General features: G+C 37.8%; 1 protein-coding gene across 2 annotated transcripts in view; it reads right to left on the minus strand.

The window, feature by feature from the left end:
• The window catches only part of LOC145788252 (3 beta-hydroxysteroid dehydrogenase type 7-like), a 38300-nt gene extending 32947 nt beyond the window's left edge, over positions 1-5353 (minus strand). Inside the window, exons 1-2 of one of the 2 annotated variants that reach the window (XM_082600028.1) lie at positions 5241-5353; positions 1210-1368 (exon numbers count right to left, since the gene is read on the minus strand). In XM_082600028.1, coding sequence (XP_082456154.1) covers positions 1210-1368; positions 5241-5295 — 214 coding nt within the window. In that variant the 5' untranslated portion in view covers positions 5296-5353. Of the gene's footprint in view, positions 1-1209; positions 1369-5240 lie in introns of those variants that run through there. The other variant, XM_082600027.1, reaches the window with a different exon arrangement.
• Between the last annotated feature and the right edge of the window lie 20866 nt (positions 5354-26219).

The following is a 26219-nucleotide window of genomic DNA, read 5'->3' on the forward strand; positions in this document are numbered from 1 at the left end:
TGATTGATACAGGAGAAAATAATCGCACAAGAACATAATAAATTGACGTCTACAATGTTTAAAAACAATGACAACTTCTAACTGTACACGATGTCATTTCTCTTTTTGCTGCGCTAAAAATGTCTGCATTAAGGTATATTCTACAGATCAAAGAAAACTCCCTAATTTTGCCGAATGCCGACTAGAGCTGGGACAGCATTTGGCTGTAACATAGTCCGTTTCATGGGTTGAACAAACAATCGAGTGATTATTGCGCAAACGAGGTAATCTTTTTTCACGTGTTTACTAAGTGACAAGATTAATTCACTGCAATTCAGCGTCTGAAAAGATATAACTTGCAGCTTCACACGTTGTTTTCCATTTGACGCCCTTTGTTTTTTTCTACAGCGTTTTGAATCTTTCAGACAGTTGCTCTCATTTTCTTAGCAGTTTATACTCCCTCGCTTTTTCTCTTCTTGCTTATAGCGCCTCGCATACTGCAAGCTAATAACTATTACGTAATAATCTATTTCTCCTTTAACTTCTAACCGTTGTGTAATCATTCAACTTTTATATTTTATCTGGTCTGATTTTCTCTTTGAACGTTTTTCGTCATTTCAAAAAAAGAAAGAATTTTGATCTCGTGCTTAGTAAACAAGAGTTTACAAAATGGCGGACAATCGTCATAATTTAGACTACCGCTCTCCGAATGCTAGTTGAGGCTGATGCGGTTGTTCAAAGAAGCCGTTCTTTGATCGGTATTTCCACGCGCTCGCGCTACTTTTGATTAGGAAACTTTGATAAAGAATCGGAAAGAATCGGCAATTTTTTCCGATGCCGATTCCGATTCTCCAAAAAATTGCCGATTCCGATGCCGATTAATCGGCACATCCTTATGCTCTACTGCTTCCCTCCGGAACAAAACTGAGAACCATAATAAGAAGCTTTTGCTGGAAATCATGTCTCCTTGCCATGTGACTGTGGGCTTCGAAGAGGCCATCATTCAAACCATTATCTCTTGGACCAAAGGTGCAGACACAGAGTCCACAATCTTACACAAAGTAAGCTACTTGAACACAAAAGGTATCACCAACATTTATAAAGACGACGAGCTGAGCTACGGACAGTAATGTTGTGAAATAAACTCTTTGGGCTTTCTTCAATAACTTACTATAAAACTTAATCACTCATAAAGACATGCAGATTTGTTCGATGTGAGGTTTTCTTTACCTTGTAGAATGACGTTTTGCATCACGTTCTCTGGCACATGATCAAATACGTCCACTATTGCTGCTGTGTGTATCGCAACATCAAGGTCTTTCACTGCTCTTTTTACACTTTCTTTATTTGTAATGTCTCCCACTATCCACTCAGCAGCAATTCCAGCGTCTGCAAATAAAATTTTGAAATATATAACATTTTTATGGTTTTACAAAAAATACAGGTAATAAATGAGGAGTGTAAGCTATCGCTAAGTTTACTTTTAAGTTTTCAGGAAGTAAAAGTAAATGCAGTGCAAAATGGCAAGATTAAGCAGCACTGGTTCGAGTCTTGGGGTGTGCGTTTAAGCAACGCCTTTCAAAAACTGCTCTCCATTTAACGGCACCTAGTGGATAGGATAATTCACAGACAACAATACTTTAAGAATAAGGGGAAATTTCATCCACCAATCTCAGTGAGCAGGTTTGTGGTTCAAGCATGTACAAACTATAGGCTAGGTAAAATTGCTAGGATTAAATTTTAAAAAAAGATGTTTCAGTCCGAGAATAAAGATTCTCAGAATCAATCAAACTTTCACTACACAGGCATAAAAATTCCTGTCAATAGTCTACGATTTTTCAGTTACACTTCTTTTACTTCAAGAAGCAATATTGCTCGTCGGCATAGGCGTCGATTTTTTCTTAGAAGAGAGGAATTCTGGGTGGGCAAGAGTTTTCAAACAGATTTCATTGAATGTGTATGTTCGGAAATTCACAATGGTTAGTCTTTCTTACAAGGACTGCGTTTAGCGTCGCTGCAGCAATTAAGCTTTTAGGTTTGATGTTTGCTTTCTTGCGCCTTGCGATCTTATGAGCGCTGCTAAACTAAACAAACTTCTTTTATGTTTTCCTTTGCGACCTAAAAAGCTCGTGATCTGTTAACTTTAAAGTGGCACCTTCGAAATTGCCGCAAAATATTCGGACAGGTGACTACAGTAACAAGTACCATCAGGGTTAAGACGCATCCACTGGAATTCGGAAAAAAAGCTTCCTTTGCAACACACGACCTTCCCGAGCCGGAAGCTGGTCTGGCAGCATGCTAACGTCAAATGGAGCAGAGGTAGAGATCCATGGCTCATGCTGTCTTCTACAACTACCGGTGCATTGCCTGAGTCATTGACTTCACCACTATCCTTGAAGCACTGCTTTCTTCATCAATGTCATATCTACGTTGATTCGTGCTGGACGTGGCTTCTTCAGCGTTCATCTCGACGCCTTGTGGAAGCTGGTTTAAAGAATGCGCGAATAGATGTTTGACTTTGCTTCATGTTTAACTTTTCAATAATGAAATGACAACATCGCGCGGTGCCCCAATTTATACCCAGCAACAAGTTTGTGAGAAAAGATTTGTAAAAAGCGATTGTTTCAGTACGTCTTTAGTTTGTGTCGGTTATTTTATTGTCATGTTCATTATGATGTCATATTCATATTCCCTTACGCTGACCCGGAACTGAAGCTTGATTGTGACGTAACGAAAGTGAGACCATTCGGAGAAAAGATCAAACGTAGCTTTCTCTCACCAGGAATTGCCAGCTGTGGCAGTTGCCGTAGCAACAACAATGCAGTGACCGCCTATTTTCAACGCAGCGATGTCGTGAAATTGCTTTGTTCTGTCGGATACCTAGCGAGAGACATAGCGTAAAACAATAAGTTGCGCTGCAGTTGGTTGGATAATTCAGCGTTAAACAAAAAACAGGGTGGGCGAAACATATTTTGCCCACCCTCGTTTCAAAGCAGGGTGGGCGCCGCCCACCCGCCCACCCTATTTCGACGCCTATGTACGTCGGCAAAACTCGTCTATTGTCTGATTATGGCTAAAAACCATTGTAGGCCAAATATGTATTAGATTTGTTGTTCTTATACTAGTTTTAAAGACTTTTTCCAAAAAATAACTCACGAGGCCTAGCCTATTTGTGCTTATTTTTGAGAAGCCTTCGCAATTCTAATTTTGACCCTTATTTATCTTGATATTGGAACTGCAATATACTTTTCTCGATTTTTTTTCTCATATCTTGCTTAAAATAGTATATTATTATATAATATATAAAAATTTTTTCAACGTCAAATTTAAACAGCGCTTTCTGTAGGCTATAGCCCACTGAACCTTTACGCAGGTTTGCCATTTTTGTAACAAAACACCTGTTCTGATATATAAATCAGCGTACTTTCCCGTTACTGAGACGACCTTAGTTTAATAACTCCTATTGCCTGATGTTAAAAGCTCAACATTCGACACTGCATTTCGAATTATTAATGAAAATGTAGTCATTGGTTTTCGACAAAATAATAGGTTACAGATAAGCTAGGCTACAAGTCTAATGCAATAGTTGAATGGTTGGTGCTGTCTTCAAATTGGCAGGTAAAACATTAATGCCTCATCATGGTCATTGGTCATGCGGCGTCCTCATCACAACTATCAAAAAAAAGCAAATTGCATTTATCGAACTCGGACATGTCTACCGCAAACGCGGAATTGAACACTCAGAATTAATAGGGCGACTTCCTGGTCAGAAGCACCGGGGGCGTCCAGCCGTCCACGTTTGGAAATCTTCAAAAATCTTTCAACATGGACGACAAAATTTTGAAAACCTAATTACAACTATGGACAATCGACGTTGTGGAGACTCACGGTAGCCGACACCTTATTTAGGCATGGCCGATGATGATGATAAATGATGATGGTAACCATGAAGAATCAATCAATCAATCACTGGTTTATTTTTTTCTCAAATTATCACGACAAATATTATACACTGGTACATTACATAGAAGTGAGAGACAGTGGCGTAGCCAGGAAAAAAATTTGGGGGGGGACAAATATTTGATAAATTGAAGAGAATAAGTATTTGATTTGAGCCATCGCCACATGATGTGCAGTGGCATATCCAGGTGGGTTGAGCAAGGGAAGCAATGAAAGTGGTGGGGATTAGAGCGTGCCGAAGGAATGCGTATTCTAGGGGGGTCCGGGGCATGCTCCCCGGAAAAATTTTTGAAAAATTGCACTCAAATAATGGATTATAGCGCTTTCTGGAAACACTTTTAGGATAATATTTGTATGAAGTTTATAAACAGATAAACAGCTATTAACTTATTAAAGGTAGCTCTTACACACGAACGGCTAAAATTAGAGACGGCAAAAACTGCGGCTAAAATTAGAGAACACCAAAAACTCAGCTACACAAAAACCAAGAGAGTAAGCCATTCTGGAATTGCTTTCACAAATTAGTTCAAAGAAACGTAAATCGCGTAAAGTTTGCGCGGTTTACGATTTGCAAAATTTATTGGTGCCTTTCTGTGTGTCTAAAACAAGTCTTGGGGGGTGTTAATAGCCAGATGTCTTGGAAAACGTTATAAATTTCTGCAAATTTTATTACATTTTCAACAAAGGGCTCAACTTCGGAATCCAAACTTGAAAATTTGGGGGGGGCATGGCCCCTTTTGCCCTCCCCCCTGGTTACGCCTATGATGAGAGAGGAAGGAAGCGAAAGACCTTAAGAGGTCACCAAGTCAGCTTCCACCCCGGTGGCAGTACCGTATTTTACAAAAAAATACTACCAAGATTGTAATGATGCTGACGTTTGCTCTTCGTTTACAAGGAGAGTTCAAAAATGAATTGAGCATGATAACATAGGCCTCTAACCTACTCTATTTCATTTTTTACTTCCACACTAAAAATGAATAATTTAAAATGGAAAGATAGAGTTTTTATCTATCAGTCTGCCAATAGTCGGCTATTTCTATAATAAAATAATGAAAAACCTCTAGAGTTAACAGCTTTGGCATCTCTGTACAATGTAATTGTACATGCCTATCTGAATTAGCACAACAATAAAAATCAGTTTATAATGGATCGTTCAAACTCAAAGCGAGTTGACGCACTTAAAAAGTCTGTAGCCTAATCTTAGATAATAACTATTCACAGTATCAAAATAGCTTATGCCATTTAGCGAGTTTGGTCAACAAAAAACAACTTCAAAAAGCAGCTTTTACTTACTCACTCACCATGACAAAGTTTTTGCTGTTTTTCTCTCACATCGTTACTGATATTTTTGTCCATGAGTTTCAAATTGGAAACTCCATCGACATTGTTTTGACAAAGAACTTTAACAAGTTGATATCCAACATATCCAGATGAACCTGTAATCAAGTAAGCCTTTTCCATGACAGCTAGATCTTAATTTTTGGTAGTTATCAGCCTAATCTGAAACGAATTCAAAGTAAATGCCTTTTATTAGTAGACTATCTGTATCAACATGCAGCAATTGTTGCTATCGCATTTTGACAACATTTTAACACAAAAATTAGTCACTGAAGTGGTCAAAATAGCTTGATGTCTGTGGTTGCATTCTGGCTGTACGGTATCACTTTTTGAGTTACATCTCGTCACGAATTGTTAGTTATGCAGACTAAAACAACAAACCATTATTCAAGATAATCAAGAATATATATTCTTACAGCGAAATAAAGCACAAATTTTGACTAAAATTAAAATCAGAGTTCAAGCTTACAAGTCATGTCAACTCATTCATGTTGTTAATACAGATGTTTTTGTTAAATATTAATAAAGACCTGAAAACGGAGAAATTGCGCATGAAAAATCAAGTCTTAAAAACAAGCATGAATAAAAAAAAACTTACGGTATAACAAAATTCAAGAACGTGATGAAATTTTGGGAAATATTCTAAAGTTTAAAAACATGAGCAGTACAAAACACATTTGATTATTTCCATGGGTATTGGGTACACATTCCATAACCTACACAGAATCAATTCGTTACATGCTGATATAAAATGCTATGATCTATCAAAATATGAAGTAATACTGGTAGATCTTAATACCATTAGTTTATTAAAATAAAAGCCGTTTGTAAAAAAAACTAAATACCGTATTAGCTGAAGGTGCCAAAAAGATGAACATGTCCATGCATTAAGTGCAGATTTAAGTTGATGCTTTGATGAAATGTGTCACTTGATATTTCTGAGTTTTATGCTGTAGCACATTATCATCCAATTCAATTAGTAGAGTGCCTAATGAAGAAGCCATCTATTACAAACACAACTAAATATCATGAATTTATTCATGGATTATTTCATGTCTTTTTTTAAAAAAAAGAAAATACATCCAAGTTATTATTTCAGTACAGCACACTGATTTTAGATTTCATGAGGATATTCTTGAAATGAATACAATTAGGAAATCACCAAGAAATATAGACATGATACACTGATACAGTGTGTCAGCACATAACAACGCATTGCGAATTTTTTTCCCTATTGAATAGGCACATTTTATCCTATAGCCCAGTGGTTCCCAACCTTTTTTTTGGCTGTTACCCTAATCTCCACCCTGAAGTGAGCCAATTACCCCCACGATAAATTTTCAAAAACAAAAATGTTTATTGCTATGTATTTCAAAGTGCTAACTATGACAATCAAAATGCAATACAATACTGAATACAAGATAACAATGCGTGGTAAACATTCAATGCGAAGGTCAGGCCTGGACTTCAGGCGTCAGCTTTGCGATCCTGGGCTTTGTGGTAGGCTACTGAGGACAATTCTTGTGTCGCTTTCGACATCCTGGCGATTGCGCTTCCTTGTCTTCCTTCCCAAGACAGTTAAAAATCCTTGTTCACAGCGATACGTTGTTGAAAAAGATGTCAGAATATTTAATGCCCGTGTCGCTAATGTTGGTGCGTCCTGGAGTCTGCTAAACCAGAAGGTTTCTAAGCCTTTCCCATTGAAATCAAGTTTCAACGCTTTGTTCATTCGGAGAGTGATAAATTCTTCTTTGGCCGAAAAGTCGTCATCATCCACCTGGCTGTCATCACATGTGAAGGGCTCAGTGCACCATTGAAAACTAGCCGTGTTCAAATTCGGAAAGTAGTTGTCCATCTTCTTGGCTAGCTGGCCTAAGTGGTCAGCTATGTCCTTCTTCAACGCCGCTGTCAACTCAAGTCCATTGCCTCCGAGATACATGTCAAACGTCTAAAACTGTGCTTCTTCCAACTCGCTTGTTCCACAATTTAACCTTTGCGATAAATGCTGCTCCGGCTACTTTGGTGTCGATCACAGTTACATTCTTGCCTTGAATTAAAAAATTGCCTTTGTTCGATTCACCAAAGATATCAGCCAGGTAGCACAGCTGGGAAATCCACTGTTGGTTAGAGAAGTATTCAGTCAAGTCGGACTTCTTTTCTATCAGAAAAACATGGACAGCCTCACGAAGTTCGACCAGGCGGGTTATCCTTTGCCATGAGACAGCCATCGTACTCCTGTGTGGTACAGTAATACTTTGTATATTTCTCCCATCTTCTTGCACAGTTCCTTGTAAAGACGACTGTTCCATTCCTTCGCTTTTATAAAGTTTACAACCTCCGGTCTCGTTACCCGCCGAAAACAGGCAAATTACCCCCCGGGGGTAATTTACCTCCAGGTTGGGAAACACTGCTATAGCCTAACAGAGAAGTCTTTGATAGCAAGATACATTAATAATTATCTAACTAAGATGCATCCTTATCACATGACGATCATGAAGGATTGAAGGTGTTGTTACCAAAAACTTTCATAACAAGATGCATTAGAAGTAACCTTATCGCATGACGATCATAAATGGTTTTGTTATCAAAGACGATAAAGCAGTTAAAGTTTGGACAATAACTGGAACACTTTCCAGTAACTGTTGTAACATGTCCCTAAAATTCAAAGCATTTAGGCGCCTTAACTTTTGAATAGGCGCATTGTGCTGCAACTACTGCAACCAAGGTTCTGACACACTGGACACAAAGCATGCTTTTTATAGCCTTTGTACTTTGTAGGCAAAACAATACTCTCACAATGGCACTAGCTGCTAGTTTTCTGTACAGAAAATGAGCTGATGATTGTGTCTAAATCAAGTGATTTTGTTATAACGGCCTCAAAATTTTTTGGGGGGTGCGCACTAGGGTGGATCGATTTAGGTGGGTAAAACACTTTTTTCTTTATTTTGCTTAGCTTGGGGTTGGAAAACTTGCCATTGGGTGTATAGAACATTGTGTAAAAATTTTATTTCAATTGAACAAATTTTTGATCTACCACCAGCCACTTGAAAATTTACTATTTTCTTCTACATTAGGGTGGATCAATTTAGGGGGGTGTAAAACTTTTTTCCCCATTTTACTCAACTTGGGTAGCCAAAACTTGCCAATGGCAGGCCTCGAAATTCACGGCGGACACGGCGGACATGTCCGCCGTCACAGCATGTGATGTCCGCGGGAAGTACCCTCTAGATCGGTCATATTTGTCCGCCGAAAAATAACACAAGAACCAATACAAATCGTCATTGCATAGCACGAACAATTGTTGCAAGAATACTATTTCCCGCACATTCTAGCACGCATTTAGAAAATGTGAATACTGTATGCCTTAGCTTTCATTCAAGTCAGAAAACTTTTGATCTTTATGTTGTTTCAACGATTGATGACATTGAATCATCGTAATTTAGGTGAATTCTTCGCAAAGAATCGATAGGAGTACGGTACTTCTACACTAATCACGCGCAGTGTCTGGCTTTGATCTCCGAGTAATATTGATAAAGAAAGGTTTGCTACAAAATGAGAAATACGAGTAGGCTATTACAGCAAGATTTGTTAAGTTTTGGTATTACAGCAAGAAAAAGCCCAGGGAAAATTCACTTTCGCTCACATGACACGCAAGAATAAACCTTAAAAAAGCCTAGTGATGCTTTGCACAGCAGAAAATAGTAGCATTAGTGTAGAAGTTTTCCGACTTGTGCCCAAAGCATTGTGAGTCCTGGGTTTTTTTTTCGCTGAGACTTTTCGATCATTTGTCCGAAATGACTTGAAAAAACTCGGTCATTTTTTATATATTTCGGTCATTTTTTCTGATGAAAATATTTCCTTTCAATTAGCTGATACAAACCAAAATTTGCACTTCCTGACTAGCTACAACATTAAGTTTCGCTGAGAAACGTTGTCGTGTTTTATCTGAAAAAAGTTAGAACAGACAAACGTTTCTTCAACGTTCATCAGCGAAACTCAACCAACAACACCCGGCCGCAGACATTGATTATGACTATATTTTTTTCGAACATTTTGACCGAATTGACTATGTATTTTTTCGGACATTTTAACCGAATTGACTATATTTTTTTCGGACATTTTGACCGAATTGACTGACTATATATGTTTTCGGACATTTTAACCGAATTGACTATGTATTTTTTCGGATATTTTAACCGGATTGACTATATTTTTTTCGGACATTTTGTCCGAATTGACTATATATGTTTTCGGACATTTTAACCGAATTGACTATATTTTTTTCGGACATTTTGACCGAATTGACTATATATGTTTTCGGACATTTTAACCGAATTGACTATATTTTTTTCGGACATTTTGCTAAAAAATCGGTCAATGACCGATAAATAACCGAAAAAAAAACAACCCAGATTGTGATGCAAGAAGCCACATGACCTCGTTCGGTGGAAGTTAATCAGTTATGCGGCGTATTAAGCAGCTACTCGGCGCTTTTAATCTTCAAGCGCAAGTCGTTGTCTGATGAAAGCCTTTCAGAGTGACTTCGCTGAAATTTAAAGCCTTCTAAACCATAGTTATAGTTCTCAAATGGCAAAGAAATATCAAGATAAAGTGATAAAGCATGACGATCGATGTCAAAACTGGTGTGTCCGCCGTGAGGCTTAATTTGTCCGACGAGATAGCTGCTCAGACCGGACACGTTTGTCCGCCGTCAACAAAAATGAATTTCGAGGCCTGCAATGGGTATATAGAACACTGTGCTAAAACTATATTTTGATCGAACAAATTTTTGATCTGCAACCAGGTCATTACTCATTGACTAAAACCGCAAAAATACATGCAAATGTATTTGAATTTGACATTAGCATAGAGATTTATTGCAATGTAATGGAAATGATAATATGCATCAAACTTCTTCGCTTTAGATAAAATAGTCATGTTTCGATTCGAACTTGGGCATTTGTTGTCGTGATTCAATGTGTGAGCATTAAATCCATCTCGCGAATTAACCCCTCACACAACTGCTAAAGCTTCCGTCACCAACTTGACGCACCTTTCCACCACCTGCGTGTGACACGGAAATCGAGGAAAAAAAGTTCTGGAGTGTCCTTAGCTGCAGTCATGTCTCCTAGTTTTTGGTTTCTCATATTTCTTGTCACAGGAGGCTCGGTGAGATCGAAAACCTGACAGTCAACCATATCGTAGTATTCGTTGGCGTCATACTTTAAGGGCGGAGTGCAGAATCGTCGCATTGTTCTCTGTTCGCGATCTTGGTCTTGATCGAGCTTTCAAGTCCAAGATCACGGATTATCTGCCTCTCATCTGTGATCATGGCCAACGTAATGTTTTCTGAGTGTGCAAAGTATCCATTTCTCTGGAGAACAGTAGCCTATCGTGTATTTGCATTAGACATGTATTTGCACATCTGGATGGACTAACAGCTGGACCACGTGAATTTTCCTGTCCTCTTGATAAGCTCTTGCTTTGTGTATGGAGCATCTTCCCAAAAAGTTCTATAATATTCTTCTTCTTGCGTTTGAGAATGCAACTTAATGTTTGATATTATTAAGTCTTTCATTCAATATGCGCTGTCAAATAGATATCTATTTTGTATTCTTCTCCATTCCGACAACATTATTTTTGGCAGTTCTGTTCATGTTCAGAATTTGTGCTGAAAATGCTCTCAGAACGCACCAAATTCAATGTTAATTTTAAAAATTTTCTGGGGGAGGCCCCCCAGACCAAAAAACTTGTTTATACAGTAACCGGTAGTTAGAATGATAAAATGATACCGTATAAATACAACACACAATAAACATGATAGTACATTAATTAGTTATTATTATTAGGGGATTATGTTAAAATTAAAAAAATCTTAGTACCCTCCAAACTTGTGCCACTGGGTGTAAAAAAATATATTATGAAAATTTTTTTGGGTTGGCCCTCCGGGAACTCCCCGCTACCGGGGAGTCTAACGAGTGATTTCCAAAATGCATGGGATTTGACACCTAACTTTTGAACCGGTGGTCATAGAAAGCTCGGACTGGTCTCAAAGTTTTGTCTTGAAAAGTTAAGATAGGAATGTAACAGTTTCAGAAGTGTCAGGTGTATAGTTTGGCCCGTACAAGCCCATTTTGGCCCAAAATGACCCATTTAGCCTACCGCAATGGTACAAACTCGAAAATTTTGTACCATCTATGATAGGGTTGCAATATTTTTGCATGAGTCATATATGCATGACTTGACAATGCTTCACACACATCATTTCCTACAAACATCAGAGTGTCTTACTTCTTTTCGTCAATTGATATGTTCAAATTGACATTACCTAAACCAACAATTCTCAGCTCGATCGATGTTTGCTTGCAAGAACACTGTAACGAAGTTAAAAGCTTGCTTGAATGCTTTCTCTATTCCTTCAATCTTTTGCAAAAGGCTTGGCAACTCAAAAAGGGTCTCTGTTTTGTTTTGGTCATGCTGCAAATGAGGACACAGGATCGCTGTTGAAAATTGGATCGGCAAGTGATGAATGATGATGTCCTACAGAAACTGGATAATCTGCCAGTTCACAACCTGGGTGAAGAACGCAGTGTCAGATTAGTGAACTACAAGATAAATATTTATGGTAAAAGAAATCTTGATACACTGATACAGTCTCCAGAAGTGTAGTTCTCAATAAAAGCACAGATTTACTGGAAAATATTCAGAAGATTGACAAAAAGAAATGGGAAAAACCAGTACAAGACAGCAAAGAAATTAGACTGCAATGGAATGAAAAGATGAAAGCTTATGAAGAAAAAGGCTACTCTGAAAAAGAAGCTCTTAATATCAGAGCAAAGTAAACTTGCTGATTTAGATTTCCTGAAAGCGCAAAATCCACCAGGGCCTTTTACCACTTCTGAGGATGTGAGTGCTTACCTTCAAAGTGATGCTGTAACAGATCACACAAAGAACAAAATACTTTGCACGGAAGTTCGCTATGCAAAGAAGACATGCCTCTCTCTAAAATCAAGTGCTTCAATATTCCGATTGAAATGAAACTACAAAAATTCCAGATTTGAAGAATATGCCAACAACCTTATCAGCTAGTTAGATAATAATTCACGTTCATGTCCAACTATAACAATGTCAGACCTCCAAAGTGTGCCTTCTTCTATGCATTTGCTTACAGAGACAAATTCAAGCTCCACATCAAATGACCAGGAATCTGATTCTGCAGCACCACTGCACCGGCCTATCAAGTTGGTGAGTTCATAGCTGCCATCTGGATTGAAGGAAGCGAATAACACTGGTACCTTTCTAACATTGTTGAAGTTGTGAATGATGATGCCTTACTACTTACATACTTCAAGAAGGTTGGCAACAGTTGAGATTGAGAAATATGGATTTCCTCTGAAAATCCTGAACTTCTTGTTACTGATACTTATCAGATCATTGATAATAGCTTGGATGTGTCGACTTGTGTGGTATGTCAGATCTGCCCGAATCAAATGCTGTGTTTTAAATGAAACAGTTCAACTATTGAATAAAGCTCTTAATGAAAAGATAAAAAAAAACACTAACTTGATATCTAGAACTACACAATACTTCTATAACATTGGACCTTTGAAAAATAACTATTATGTATATATTATATTATTATTTATTTGCGTCAGACAAAGCTGTCCATATCCAAAACAATGAAATAATACACAACTGCAAATGCACAAACAAACAAACTATCATTTAATATTACATAGCATCCTGTTCTTATTATTTTATCAGTATCATATATAATATATATAATACAGTATATACCGTATTTTACGGACCATAAGGCGCATTTTAAATTCTTTTTTTTCCTCATAAGTTGATTGTGTGCCCTATGGTCCGATGCGTCTTATGTATGGATCAAGTGCGGTAGTGCTTTACTGCCTACACTCAAAACCAGTACCGATATACTATTATATATGGTCCGGTGCGCCTTATGGTCCGGTGCGCCTTATAGTCCGGTGCGCCTTATAGTCCGGTGCGCCTTATGTATGAACAAAAAACTAATCAAAGCAATTTATTAACAGTGCGCCTTATAGTCCCGTGCGCCTTATGGTCCGTAAAATACGGTACTGAATTATAATACGTCGCATTGGTAGGTAACTGACACGTACATTAGGGTGCGGCTGATGCCCCGTAAATTTTAAAACTTGATTGTAGCAACCCTAACTTTTTTTTGGAAGTGAGGCTTGGTCTACAAAGCTTAAATATAAAGTTTCAGCAAAATTGAATAAGGTCTAGGGGGTCCAGATTGCAATCAAACTTTTATAGGATTATCGATTTTCCCAAATTTCAATTTTAACATTAAATTGAGTGATTTATGTTTAAAAAAAAATTTGAGTGATTTTTGTATATTCATTGCTCATATGATACCAGCTAATTTTTTGTAAATTATTGCAAATTACAGTTTTTATGCTGTGAACAGAAGCTTAAGTTTCACTTAGAACAAGTGTGTCAATTTAGGGGTAATTTTGCATACTTCGTGCAATGGAATTTCTGAAATTTTTGCAGAATTATGGCAAACGTTCTAAGTTTAGGCAAAATCTGTGAAACATACTTTGCAAAAAATTTCAAAAATGGTGTCTTTGGATTGCAAATTCTTTGAATGAATACCCTGTTCAGAACATACCATAACTGACACTAGAAAAGCAGTGTTTTATACTTTTAATGCCGTTTACCACAGTGCTGTGTAGGCTTTAACCATAATAAATTTAATATAAACACTCCATTATTGCTTTTGAGTTAAACTTTAGCTATTACGAAGTGACATTCTAACATTTGTGTTTCAGTACTCTATGATACATAATTGCATATCATTTCACCACAGGTTTTCACCTTAAAAAGAATTACTTCACCCACATGGTGCATACACGCAGCCTAAAGTAAGGAGCGACCTATATCTTCTTGAAGTTGTATACAAGCACCAGTTTTAATTCCCTGTATTACAGCTTGTTGTGTCAAAATCAAGAGATGTAACAAAATCTTTGCAATTCCAATCTTCAAGCAACTGCATAGTAACTTTGGACACAAGTGCTCCAGCTGTTTCTGTTGAATGGGTTGGAATTATTGGAACACCCAACAATTTAATGCCACCGATACCAGATATCAAAACTCGGAGATTTTCATCTTGCTTCTACTTGCTGGTTAAAGTCTCCAGAAGCTTTCCATCCCAATGTACAGCACCAACAGCAGGTGGTGACCATGCGGAGAGAATTTTTTATGAGATATGTTGCGCTGTTTCAACTCTGTGTCTGTGTGACTGAGATGGATGGAGATTTAGCTTCAAAGCATCTCCAAAACAAGCTTGAACCATAGAATGGAGAGTAAGAGATAAGGCAGTTGGTGTAATGCTGTTTCTGATTGCTGCAGAGACTAATCCTGGAGATTTCATTATGTCATGAGGAATGAACATGGCTGTTCCTGTTTTTGATCTTCATTTATGAGAGTGTTTTTCCTCTACCTCACAAATCATTGAATATGTGCATGGCTCGTTGTCCACGTCATCCTCATCCTCAGCTTCTAAATGAATAGCATTATTTATGCCATTAACTCGGGTCTCCTCCTTTGCTACTCGTCTATCTTGTTGTTGTGGCCTGGTACTGATCTTTTTAATTTTTGCTTCTAACACTTTATCTTTTCCAGCCATACTTGCTTCCCGGTTGCCTTGTATACTGATAAGGAATAGCATGTCTTCTTCATTGCTATTTTTTTCATTACTTTGCGTGGCCAGAAAGGAAAGGTTTTGCTAAGCTTTTTCTGAAATTCTTGTATATTTTTAGTGGTTTGCCTTTGTCTCTCTTAATCTTCATTTAAAATTCTTGCTTGTAAAAAGAAATTATTTTTTTCTGACATTTTTTGCTTTGCAACTGTAGAAATGTTAGCTCACAAGTAAAACGTAAAAACTTGCTCAACTGTACTGTAATTACCTGCCTTCCTGATAAAATTGTTTGAATTAATTTGAAAATCACTTGCTTGTAGGTTGGTAACTTGCTACGTTTGATACCTTGATCTGCTTTTGTGGTAACTGTAGCGAGTAGAACATACCAAGGGTCATGTTGTGCATAAGAAGACATAGCCTAGCAAACTTTTTTTCGATTAAATAGCCTACCAACTGAATACAAACTACACGTATTGATTCTGGAATGCATTCTGCAATTGATAAATATGATTTTATGCATATTTCACCACAAAGCATACTAAATGTCTAAGGTAATTCACCATTCCTAAGTTGTCACAATTAAAATGGTTAGGAGCCTTGTCTTGATATAGGAGAAGTGCTCTGTAACGACTCCTTACATTTAACCTTATTCTGAAACTGGGAACAATGCCTTAGAAATGATCTGCACTTACTAGACTGAAACTGGAGGTATTTGACTGAGCCAAACAGTGGTAAGTCATTTTGAAGGTATTATGACATCACATAGGCATGTTTTCACTTTTAGCGATTCTCAAGGTAAAGCTGACAATAGTGACCAGGAAGATTTCAGTCACTCACATTTAATAAAAGTTGTGTATTGTACTGGCTAATAGTAATACACAGACTATGTTGTTCTACTGCTTAATACTTGCATTCTCCAGCAATTACATATCAGGCATATTTTGCAATAGGTTGTCACGTAACTTCTCAAATTAGTGTTTGGCTGTCTGCTTGCAAAACCTTACTTGTTAAAAAATAGTATGGAACATAATAATAGCCTACTGTGTGAAACATTGCAACTGTGGAGCCTAAATGACCTTAAATACAGAATTTACCATGATAAATGAAGGACTATGTAGCACTGTAAAACTACACGATTATGGCAATTAAGTAGCAAATTTCTCAATTTTTAATTCAAATCTGGACCCCCTAAACATTTATAGATTGGTCTTAAACTTCATAAATATTGTTTTTGTACCAAGTGTCACCTATAAAAAAAAGTTAGGGTGTTTTGCTTCAGGTCGGGGCATCAGCCGCACCCTAACGTACATATATTTATATTTCAAAAAAGCAAACATGGGCAAGAAAATTGAAAATGTTTTATAATGACTGGCTGTATGCCTATATTTCAATTTTTACAACATTACCCAAAATGTCTCTGATTTTAAACGTAATGACGTCATCAGCTTATAATCAATCAATTTTCTACAACTACACATGCATATGATTCATTTGAAAGTACTAATTCGAATCATAACGTTTTTAACAAAAAATTATCCCGATTTCAAACTTATTAAGGTAAAATTTTGAATTTCATACAATCACAATAGGCCAAATAGGCCGTTTTGGGCCAAAATGGGCCTGTCCATACACCTGACACTTCTGAAACTGTTACATTCCTATCTTAACTTTTCAAAAGGAAACTTTTGAGACTGGTCCCAGCCTTCTATGACAACCGGTTCAAATTTTAGGTATAAAATCCCATATATTTTGACAATCGCTCATAAAACCCCCCGGTAGCGGGGAGTTCCCGGAGGGGCAATCCAAATTTTTTTTCACAATATGTTTTTTTACTCTCAGTGGCATAATTTTGGGGGGTACTCAGAGTTTGTACTCAAAATTCATATTTTAACATACCCCCATATTATTATTGCATATGCAGTTAATGCAATGGTTGAGCTTGTTTTTGCTCTGACAATGTCTTAATTGCTGCTTTGGTGGTGGAAAGAGCAAGCCGCATGTCATGTTGAATATCCAAGACACTATCAATCAATCAATCAATGTTTTATTTGTCAGTAACAGGAACATAGGTACATGTTTGAAATATGCAATATACACAGTACAAAAGTTACACAAGTTCCCATACCGACAGGGAGACAACCATACGGTCTACTAGTCAATTACCACCCTAATGGTAATTAGGGTGGTAAAGGTGGTAATACAGGGTGGTAAGGTGGTAATACACTACGCTGCTTTGTCTTCAGAAGTAATATTGTTGAGAACCCACATTCACAAAGGTATGTTGATGGCAGGCAACAGCAATGGCATGACAATTTCATTAAACTTAGGGCACAATTTGCTTAGTTTTGCCCAAAATGTGGTCAAACTATCTTTCTCAAAGCTCAATCGGGTTTCAGTCTCTTCTTGCAACTTCAAGAGCTCGCTTTGAGCACCAAAATTTGGACAAAATGTACTAGTATTTTTATTAAATTTTAATTTATTTCTTTTGTTATATAGTGTTGGAGTGGAGATAATATATAAAAAAATGATTATTTTTTAAATTTTTTCATGGCCCCCTTGAAAAAGGCTTATGGCCGACTAGGGGGCCATGGCCCCCAGATTGGGAACCCCTGCTTTAAAACAAGTAGAAGTAGATGAATTAGTTAAGAATCAGTCGCCTCCTCGTTCCTGAGGCTGAAACAACTGGAGCGCCAATTCTTAAAGCAATGAGAACACGACTGAACACAACTTAACTTTCTACAAAATGTAAGTCTCCCATAATATTTGCGTTTCTTAAAAAACTCAGTTGTTGTGAACAAATAATTGACAAAACAAATAGTTTTCTATACAACAACACAACCGCAAGGGTACAAGTATAGAATCCGCCACCCTAGTCAACACTCAACATGACGTCACAAAACGGACGCAACTACTACATAAGGGGTGAAAAAAAGGATGCTGAAAAGCGGCGGAATGAAGGTGATAAAGCGGAATGGATATGGATTTTTTGACAATTTTACTGTGTTTTTACAATAAAAACATTAAACCAACGTCGAGTGTTGAATATAACCAGGGATATCTAAAGAAGGGGATACGAAGGCTTTTATTACGTCTGACAATAGAAGGGCTTTTGTTTATCGTAAATAATCTCTGTTTATCGTAAAATGACAATTGGCACCGATAGTAGTTTAATAAATCTTGTTATGATACCTTGCATTGCGTTATTAGCATCAGGCCTGGATATTCACAGCATGCTCATGGTTGCTTGTTAATTCAACTACCCATATACTTGCTTTACATCTAGCCTACTGCAAAGGCTTTGTTAAAAAAAAACAGCTTACTTACTGTCTTTATAAACAAGTATTTTTTAAATATGCTCTACGTAACATTTGCTGACTGTCTTCTGTAGCTCATAGTACCAGCTGCACTACAAAACTTTCTACGATTTAAAAAAGAACCACATGTTTAAAGCACTACAAACTACCGCCCTGGTAGTGTCATGAGGACAAGGCAACCGCTGCGAGCCTTCATATCCCCTTCTCTAGATATCCCTGAATATAACTACCTAGAATGACATAAAATTTACCAAATTGCATCAATTCAGCTAAAAATTTACCCAATTAAACTTTAAAAAGAAAAATATGAAACGTTTGCAACTAAATGTGTTGTAGCTATCTAATTTCAGCTCGCATTTCAATTTTTACAATAAAAGTACCAATCTAACGCAACTGCAAAGAGTATGTCTTGCTTTATGCACCTGGAAAGTTTCAGGTTTATATCTTATCTACAAAACGGGCAATCGTCGTTCAAACGTAGTCGCTCGGCGACACTTTTTTCCAATGCATTGTAAAGGCGAATCGATCCTTATTCAGTATACGCCTCCCCCTGTTTGCTGTGATCGGTAAATAGTGCTTCCACTAAACTTGCTGCAGTTTTCTCATTTCTGCTCGGATTTTAACAACTACCGCAAGTTTAGTAGAAGCACTATTTACCGATCACAGCAAACAGGGGGTGGCGTATACTGAATAAGGATCGATTTGCCTTTACAATGCATTGGAAAAAAGTGTCGCTGAGCGGCTACGTTTGAACGACGATTGCCCGTTTTGTAGATAAGATATAAACTTGAAACTTTCTAGGTGCATAAAGCAAGACATACCCTTTCCATTTGCAAAGGATTAATAATTTTATTGTATAAAGTAAATTGCTGAGAATTGGTAAAAGTTGGTAAAGTTTAAGTTATCACAAGATAAAGCTAATACTTACTTTGTGCTGCTGTTTAATGTCTTCGTGTAGATGTATGATCGTGCTTTCCAACGATGGCAAAGTTGTTAAAATCCGAGCAGAAACGAGAAAACTACAGCAAGTTTAGTGGAAGCACTATTTACCGATCACAGCAAACAGGGGGTGGCCAGGGCCGGATTTAGCTGATGGGGGGCCCGGGGCACTTTTAGATCGGGGGGCCGCCCTGTAAAAAATTTTTCGCGCCTTCGGCGCGAAAAGCCACCTCCACGTCTACAATAGCATTACTCCAGCACTACACACCAATTTGCAGAGTCTTTAAAGGCTGAAAGGAAAAAAATAACACAAACTTACATTTTTTCCACGTAGGGGGGCCCTTCAAAAGTCGGGGGGCCCGGGGCACATGCCCCCTCTGCCCCCCCCTAAATCCGGGCCTGGGGGTGGCGTATACTGAATAAGGATCGATTCGCCTTTACAATGCATTGGAAAAAAGCTTCGCTGGGCGGTTACGTTTGAACGACGATTGCTCGTTTGGTAGATGAGATATAAACCTGAAACTTTTCAGGTGAATAAAGCAAGACATACTCTTTCCATTTGCAGAATATTGATGATTTTGTTGTAAAAATTAAATTGCTGAGAATTAGTACAAGTTGGTGAAGTTTAAGTTATCACAAGATAAAGATGGTACTTTTTTTGGATTTGTAGCCAATTGATTCGTGTAGATGTATGATCTTGCTTTCCAACGATGGCAAAATTGTTAAAATCCGAGCAGAAACAAGAAAACTACAGCAAGTTTAGTGGAAGCACTATTTACCGATCACTGCAAACAGGGTGTGGCGTATACTGAATAAGGATCGATTTGCCTTTACAATGCATTGGAAAAAAGCTTCGCTGAGCGGCTACGTTTAACCGACGATTGCCAGTTTTGTAGATAAGATATAAACCTGAAAGTTTTCATGTGCATAAAGCAAGACATATTCTTTTAGTTTGCAAAGATTTAACGATTTTATTGCAAAATATAAATTGCTGAGAATCGTTACAAGTTGGTGAAGTTTAAGTCATCACAAGATAAAGCTAGTAGGGGAAACTCGTGTAATTTGGACCCCTTAAGCAAAATCTGTGATAATAACGAAAGTCCTTGATCGATTTCTTCCAAACTTCACTTGTTTATTTACATACATGAAAGGTACAACATAACGAAGTATCGGGCTTAAATCATTTAAACTGCAGGTAGCACTGCCAAATTTAATTTTTTCATGTGAGGGTCCAATTTACACAACGGTTGGGTAAAATGGACCCCTTCCATACCTGGCCAAAACATACAACTTAATATACAATTTTATTCGGATAGCACCTAACATCACTCTATAAGTTTCTAATTCAATGGCACTTGCAGGTAAATAGTCAATTTCATCTTTTTCAAATAAGGGGTCCAACTTACACAGTGTGATTGTGCAAACTGGACCCATCGATAACTCACAAAAATAGAACATCCCATCCACAAGTTTTTGTTACAAAAACAGAAACACACATTTATGAACAGTTGTCGCAGTAATTAATAGGCTAGCCTACTTGGAATCTCGAATATCAGCACACGCTTCATGGGCCCATTCCTTGCATTTTTTACACTGAATCCAGTCTTCATTTGTGGAATCTCCACACACCAGGCAGATGGAATTTTGTTTGTTGTCTGTTTTTCTTCCCCTCTTCTGTTCAGTTTTTTGCGCACCGCCTCTTTTCCTTTTAGGTGTTGCAATTGTCATATCACTATCTCTTGTTTTCAGAGTGTTTTTATGAGGAGAACTTGTCAAAATTGTGGCTTTTGATGATTTTCGCCGTTTAGTATCAGGATTTACACATCGGAATCGCTTTGGTGGAGGGCTGATATCTGTTACAGATACATATATGTTACAGATACATCTGTTACAGATATATATCTGCTAACATACCTAAAGTTTAATACCCCAAGAAAATAGTTCATGTTATCTGCCTCCACGTGTAATTTGGACCCCTGGGTCCAAATTACACATTTTATCGGGGTCCATTTTACACAACCCAAAGCTAAAATTTCTTTCAGGCTCGTCACTAACATCTCAAACTGAGAGTCTAATTTTGTCATGGTACAGTATCTGTGAATGTTGTAGTTGTCTCGAAACGTTAAAATTATTTTCCTACCTGCCTCTGGCCTCCGATTATATCGAAATAACGCATGAACCAAAATAAGATCAAGCACCCCTAATAGTTTACTTGCGTTTTCGTAACTACGCCACAAAAGAAATGAGATCAAACGCAACTGCTACCACGTAGTCTTGCTAACCTCTTCCATGTCACGTGATATTCATGACGTCACCTACCGCTATTAGTCTCAAATCAGCCGGGGTCCATTTTACACGAGGGTCCAATTTACACCACTTTCCCCTACCTATTTTGTGCTACTGTTTAATTTCTTCGTGTAGATGTATGATCGTGCTTTCCAACGATGGCAAAATTGTTGAAATCCGAGCAGAAACGAGAAAACTACAGCAAGTTTAGTGGAAGCACTATTTACCGATCACAGCAAACAGGGTGTGGCCTATACTGAATAAGGATCGATTCGCCTTTACAATGCATTGGAAAAAAGTGTCGCCGAGCGGCTACGTTTAAACGACGATTGCCCGTTTTGTAGATAAGATATAAACCTGAAACTTTCCAGGTGCATAAAGCAAGACATACTCTTTGCAGTTGCGTTAGATTGGTACTTTTATTGTAAAAATTGAAATGCGAGCTGAAATTAGATAGCTACAACACATTTAGTTGCAAACGTTTCATATTTTTCTTTTTAAAGTTTAATTGGGTAAATTTTTAGCTGTATTGATGCAATTTGGTAAATTTTATGTCATTCTAGGTAGTTATATTCAACACTCGACGTTGGTTTAATGTTTTTATTGTAAAAACACAGTAAAATTGTCAAAAAATCCATATCCATTCCGCTTTATCACCTTCATTTCGCCGCTTTTCAGCATCCTTTTTTTCACCCCTTATGTAGTAGTTGCGTCCGTTTTGTGACGTCATGTTGACTAAAGTGGCGGATTCTATACTTGCACCCAGCTTTTACCAAGATTCTGTTCAATAGAGATTGATTGCTTTCAATTTCTCCGTTGTAGCAAAACGTTGCATTATGCTGCCATTCCAAACATTTCCGTTTTGTCAGTTTACAAAAAAGCTGCAATTTCGTACATTGTTGGTTATGCTGCCAAAATGTGTGCAAAGATAACGTTATGTGCAAGGTGCCGCTTTGAACTGAGTTCACACACTTTACCTGTTCAACCCAGCTTCTTATCGTTTAAAGATAGAAGTTGACTTTTTAAACCTTCTTTCAGTGTTGTACCGGTATATATTTGTGAGGAAACTGAATAATGCATTAAACGGTTACTAACTACCACAGCTAGGAAATTACCTCTTCGTCCAGGCATTGTGGAAGCTATTGCGGTAGCTGTGCTTGGAAATATAAATCATTCCAAGATATTTACTAATCTCACGGATCATGTGTTTGAATGCACCGTTACCGATAATCACATTTTTACGCTAGTCAAAACTGTGTCCAAATGTTAAAAATTAGGTTTTACCAGATTGGTAGGGTACCCTAAGGAAATCTGCAAGTAAATACAAGATAAATTGGTTCGTAAAACGCTTAACAAAACAATACTTTTCAAACACCAATAAACCACTTCCTTTCGACATCACATCAGTATTGGTGAATATTTAATTTGTTTTGATTTTGTTGAGCTATAGGCTTACGTTATAGCCGCTATAATATAGCGTATCATTCGCTTAGGTTTGATGTAATTAATTGGCTCTAGGGCCTTCGGAAGAACCTTAGCTGCGGCCCCGAGACCTCCTGAGTCAGTTTGAAAACATGTGGATTGTAGCCTACTGGTCCACTTACGGGTTGAACAGGCGTGTGGAAAAGGTTATGTAAATTTAACCGCGATTGATGTTCACTTCTGGAATGCCTAGAAGATCCCTTCTTAGAACTACGCCCGGAGCCCACCTGTGATCGTTATTCAGCTAAAGCTACCTTCTTACGTTGTTCAGCCCTCAACTGGGCGTCTTTGAGTGCAAACTCAGCAGCTCTCGCGGCGGCCTCAGCAGCTCTCGCTTCGGCCTCTGCTTGTATTTGGAGCTCTTCTCTTCTTAGCTGTAGGTTAATTTGTGCAACTATCCGAGACGAACTCCTAGACATCCTAGTGCTTACATTTTAGGCGCTATCCTCAGGATGTATGTCAGCATCCAACATATCTGAGTGCGGTACTCACTTTCTTTTTGTTTAAAGTTATTTTTTAACAAGTTAAATTCAGGATCTACCCTGTCACGAAGTTCTGTCAAATTTTCAGAGTTAAAAATTTTACTCAAAAGTGCATGGAAATGCCATAAATCCTCTTCTAAAGTAGAGAACTTAGATCCAAAAATTAACAATTCCCGCTTATCACTCAAAGAACCTAGAGCTACAGAAAGTTCCCCAATTCAAGTCAAAATATCCCTTCTAAGATACCGGGCCTCCCTGACTAACTTAGCCTCATCGTTACTGGGTCCCTCTTCAGAATGGCCTGCCCGACCGCAAAGAACATCATCAGGATTTAACTCAATCGAGTCGACGGCGGTCGAGTCCTTGTCGACACCGAGTGTAGACATATTAAATACTGGGCTTAACAATTAAAATTAAGTTACACACACACAAACAATTACAGTAGTTATAAAAACTTAACTTCAATGACCTTAAAAAGTAGAAAAAAGAATTTAAATGCACAGTACCGTAGTTGTAGGGGTACATGAAGTTTAACCCCTTCTGGATTCTTCCAATCTCGGCTATTGAAAGTTCCACACAACTTGCTTGGATTCGTCCAGTTGAATCTTCAAGCACAGATCGATATAGTCTTTAATTTTCTTTCTTGCCACAAACCAACAAAGAGACGTCTTAATTTTTTGCTTGAAGTTCTTCGGTCCCAACTGACAAGAAAGCGTCTTATATTTTTCTTTCTTGGTGTGCTTCTGTCCCAACTGATAACAAAACGTCTTTTATTTTTCTTTCTTGTACTTACACTAGCCAGAAGACCGTCTTTGATTTTTTATGGTCACAGCGGTAAACCATAATATCTTCGTGGGAAAGTTGTAACATAAAATTCCCGGATCCGTTCGTCTGTATGCGATAACACCGATAAAATACTCTTCTGAAAACGTCTTTCAAAAATTGTAGGCTTATTTCAGCAAAAAATAGCCACAGGCTGTCGAAAATGGAGTGCAACGCGATACACCACTAAAACTTGTCACCACAATATAAATTACTTGGAAAAAAAAACGGAAATTTCGTCTATTTGGTAAGCACATCGTCGGCAGCCGTGGCCGAGTGGTTAGCGCGTTGGGCTCGCAGTCGAGAGCCTGCATGTTCGACTCCAGCCACCCGCACTTGCTGTTGTTTCTCTGGGCAAGAAACTTAACGATAATTGCCTCTACCCAGTGATCGATTTCGAGTAATGGGTAGTACCAAATTTAAGTCATAAGTAGAGTAGACAACCGGAAACAGACATTGCCGTCGGCTGCAGCGTGGGTCAGGTGTATGTCGGAAGGCGTACACCGATGCATAGCGCTCAAGTCCGCTTTCCCGCAATGCAGGATAAAGATAAACAAACAAACAAACAAACACAAGCAAAACAGACTAACCTTCCCAACGTCGATTCTAAAATGACGAAACTGACTTGAGATATTTCAAATGCACGTACCAGCTTCTGTGACGTACCATTGTGAAGCAATTCTCAACAGGTGTTCAAAGAAATTGCTTAATGTTTTACAAGTCTTACGAAGTATGTTGCAATCTCGGCTCATTTTTTAGCAATTTCCATGACGTAAGACGCCAGCTAGGTTAAGTAAGCTTAGACCATAACGGTTTTATGTGACGTTTGATTTGGTGAACGATTGTCCGAAACATCTTTTAAATTATTTGCAGAAACTGCGATCAGCGACTTCGGCAAACTCTTAGGATCATTACTGGAAATTTTTAAATGTTTGCGGAAACTGCGGAAAAACGGAAACTGCGATCAGCGATGTTCTATTTTTTTCTCTCAATCTTTTCAGTTTGTTTGTTTGCGGATACCGATACCTAACCGATACTTCGATACCCTAACCCTTTTAAAATGTTTGTGGAAACTGCGATCAGCGACTTCGGCTTTTTAATTTTTTTCTCTCGATCTTTTCAAGGTACGAACTGACGGTACGAATTGTTCATGGTACGAATTAGGTTGCACCCATAAAATGCTATAGTTAGGGCAATATATGACAATATATGACCTTACCCCAAAAAAATTGCAACAAAAGGTTTTTCAACTGATTTGATTAGTATTGGGTGTCAGTATTGACATATTCAAAATCTTAAGCGATCCAACTTCCGGAAAGTGGTTATTTTCAAGATGGCTTCCAAGATGGCCGCCAAACCGTTAAAATACTGTAACAGTAAATTGACCATAACTCGGTCATCACATGACTAAAACATGCAGTTTTGGTGTCTATATCTAGGTTTTTATACCCTGTGAAGTCAATGAAACAATTCTTAGAATTGTTGAATTATCTGATAGCCTGTAAATTCAATATGGCAATTCAAGATGGCCGCCAAACCAATAAAATAACAGTAAATTGACCATAACTCGGTCATCATATGACCAAAACATGTAGTTTTGGTGTCTATATCTAGGTTTTTATACCCCGTGAAGTCAATGAGACCATTCTCAGAATTTTTGAATTATCTGATAGCCTTTAAATTCATTATGGCAATCTAAGATGGCCGCCAAACCAATAAAATAACAGTAAATTGACCATAACTCGGTCATCATATGACCAAAACATGCAGTTTTGGTGTCTATATCCAGGTTTTTATACCCCGTGAAGTCAATGAGACCATTCTTAGAATTGTTAAATTATCTGATAGCCTATAAATTCAATATGGCAATCCAAGATGGCTGCCAAAACAATTAATAATAAACAATAACAATGTATTGGTAATGGTTAT

Source organism: Aplidium turbinatum, chromosome 2, assembly GCF_918807975.1.
Source record: "Aplidium turbinatum chromosome 2, kaAplTurb1.1, whole genome shotgun sequence".
NCBI lineage: Eukaryota > Metazoa > Chordata > Ascidiacea > Aplousobranchia > Polyclinidae > Aplidium > Aplidium turbinatum.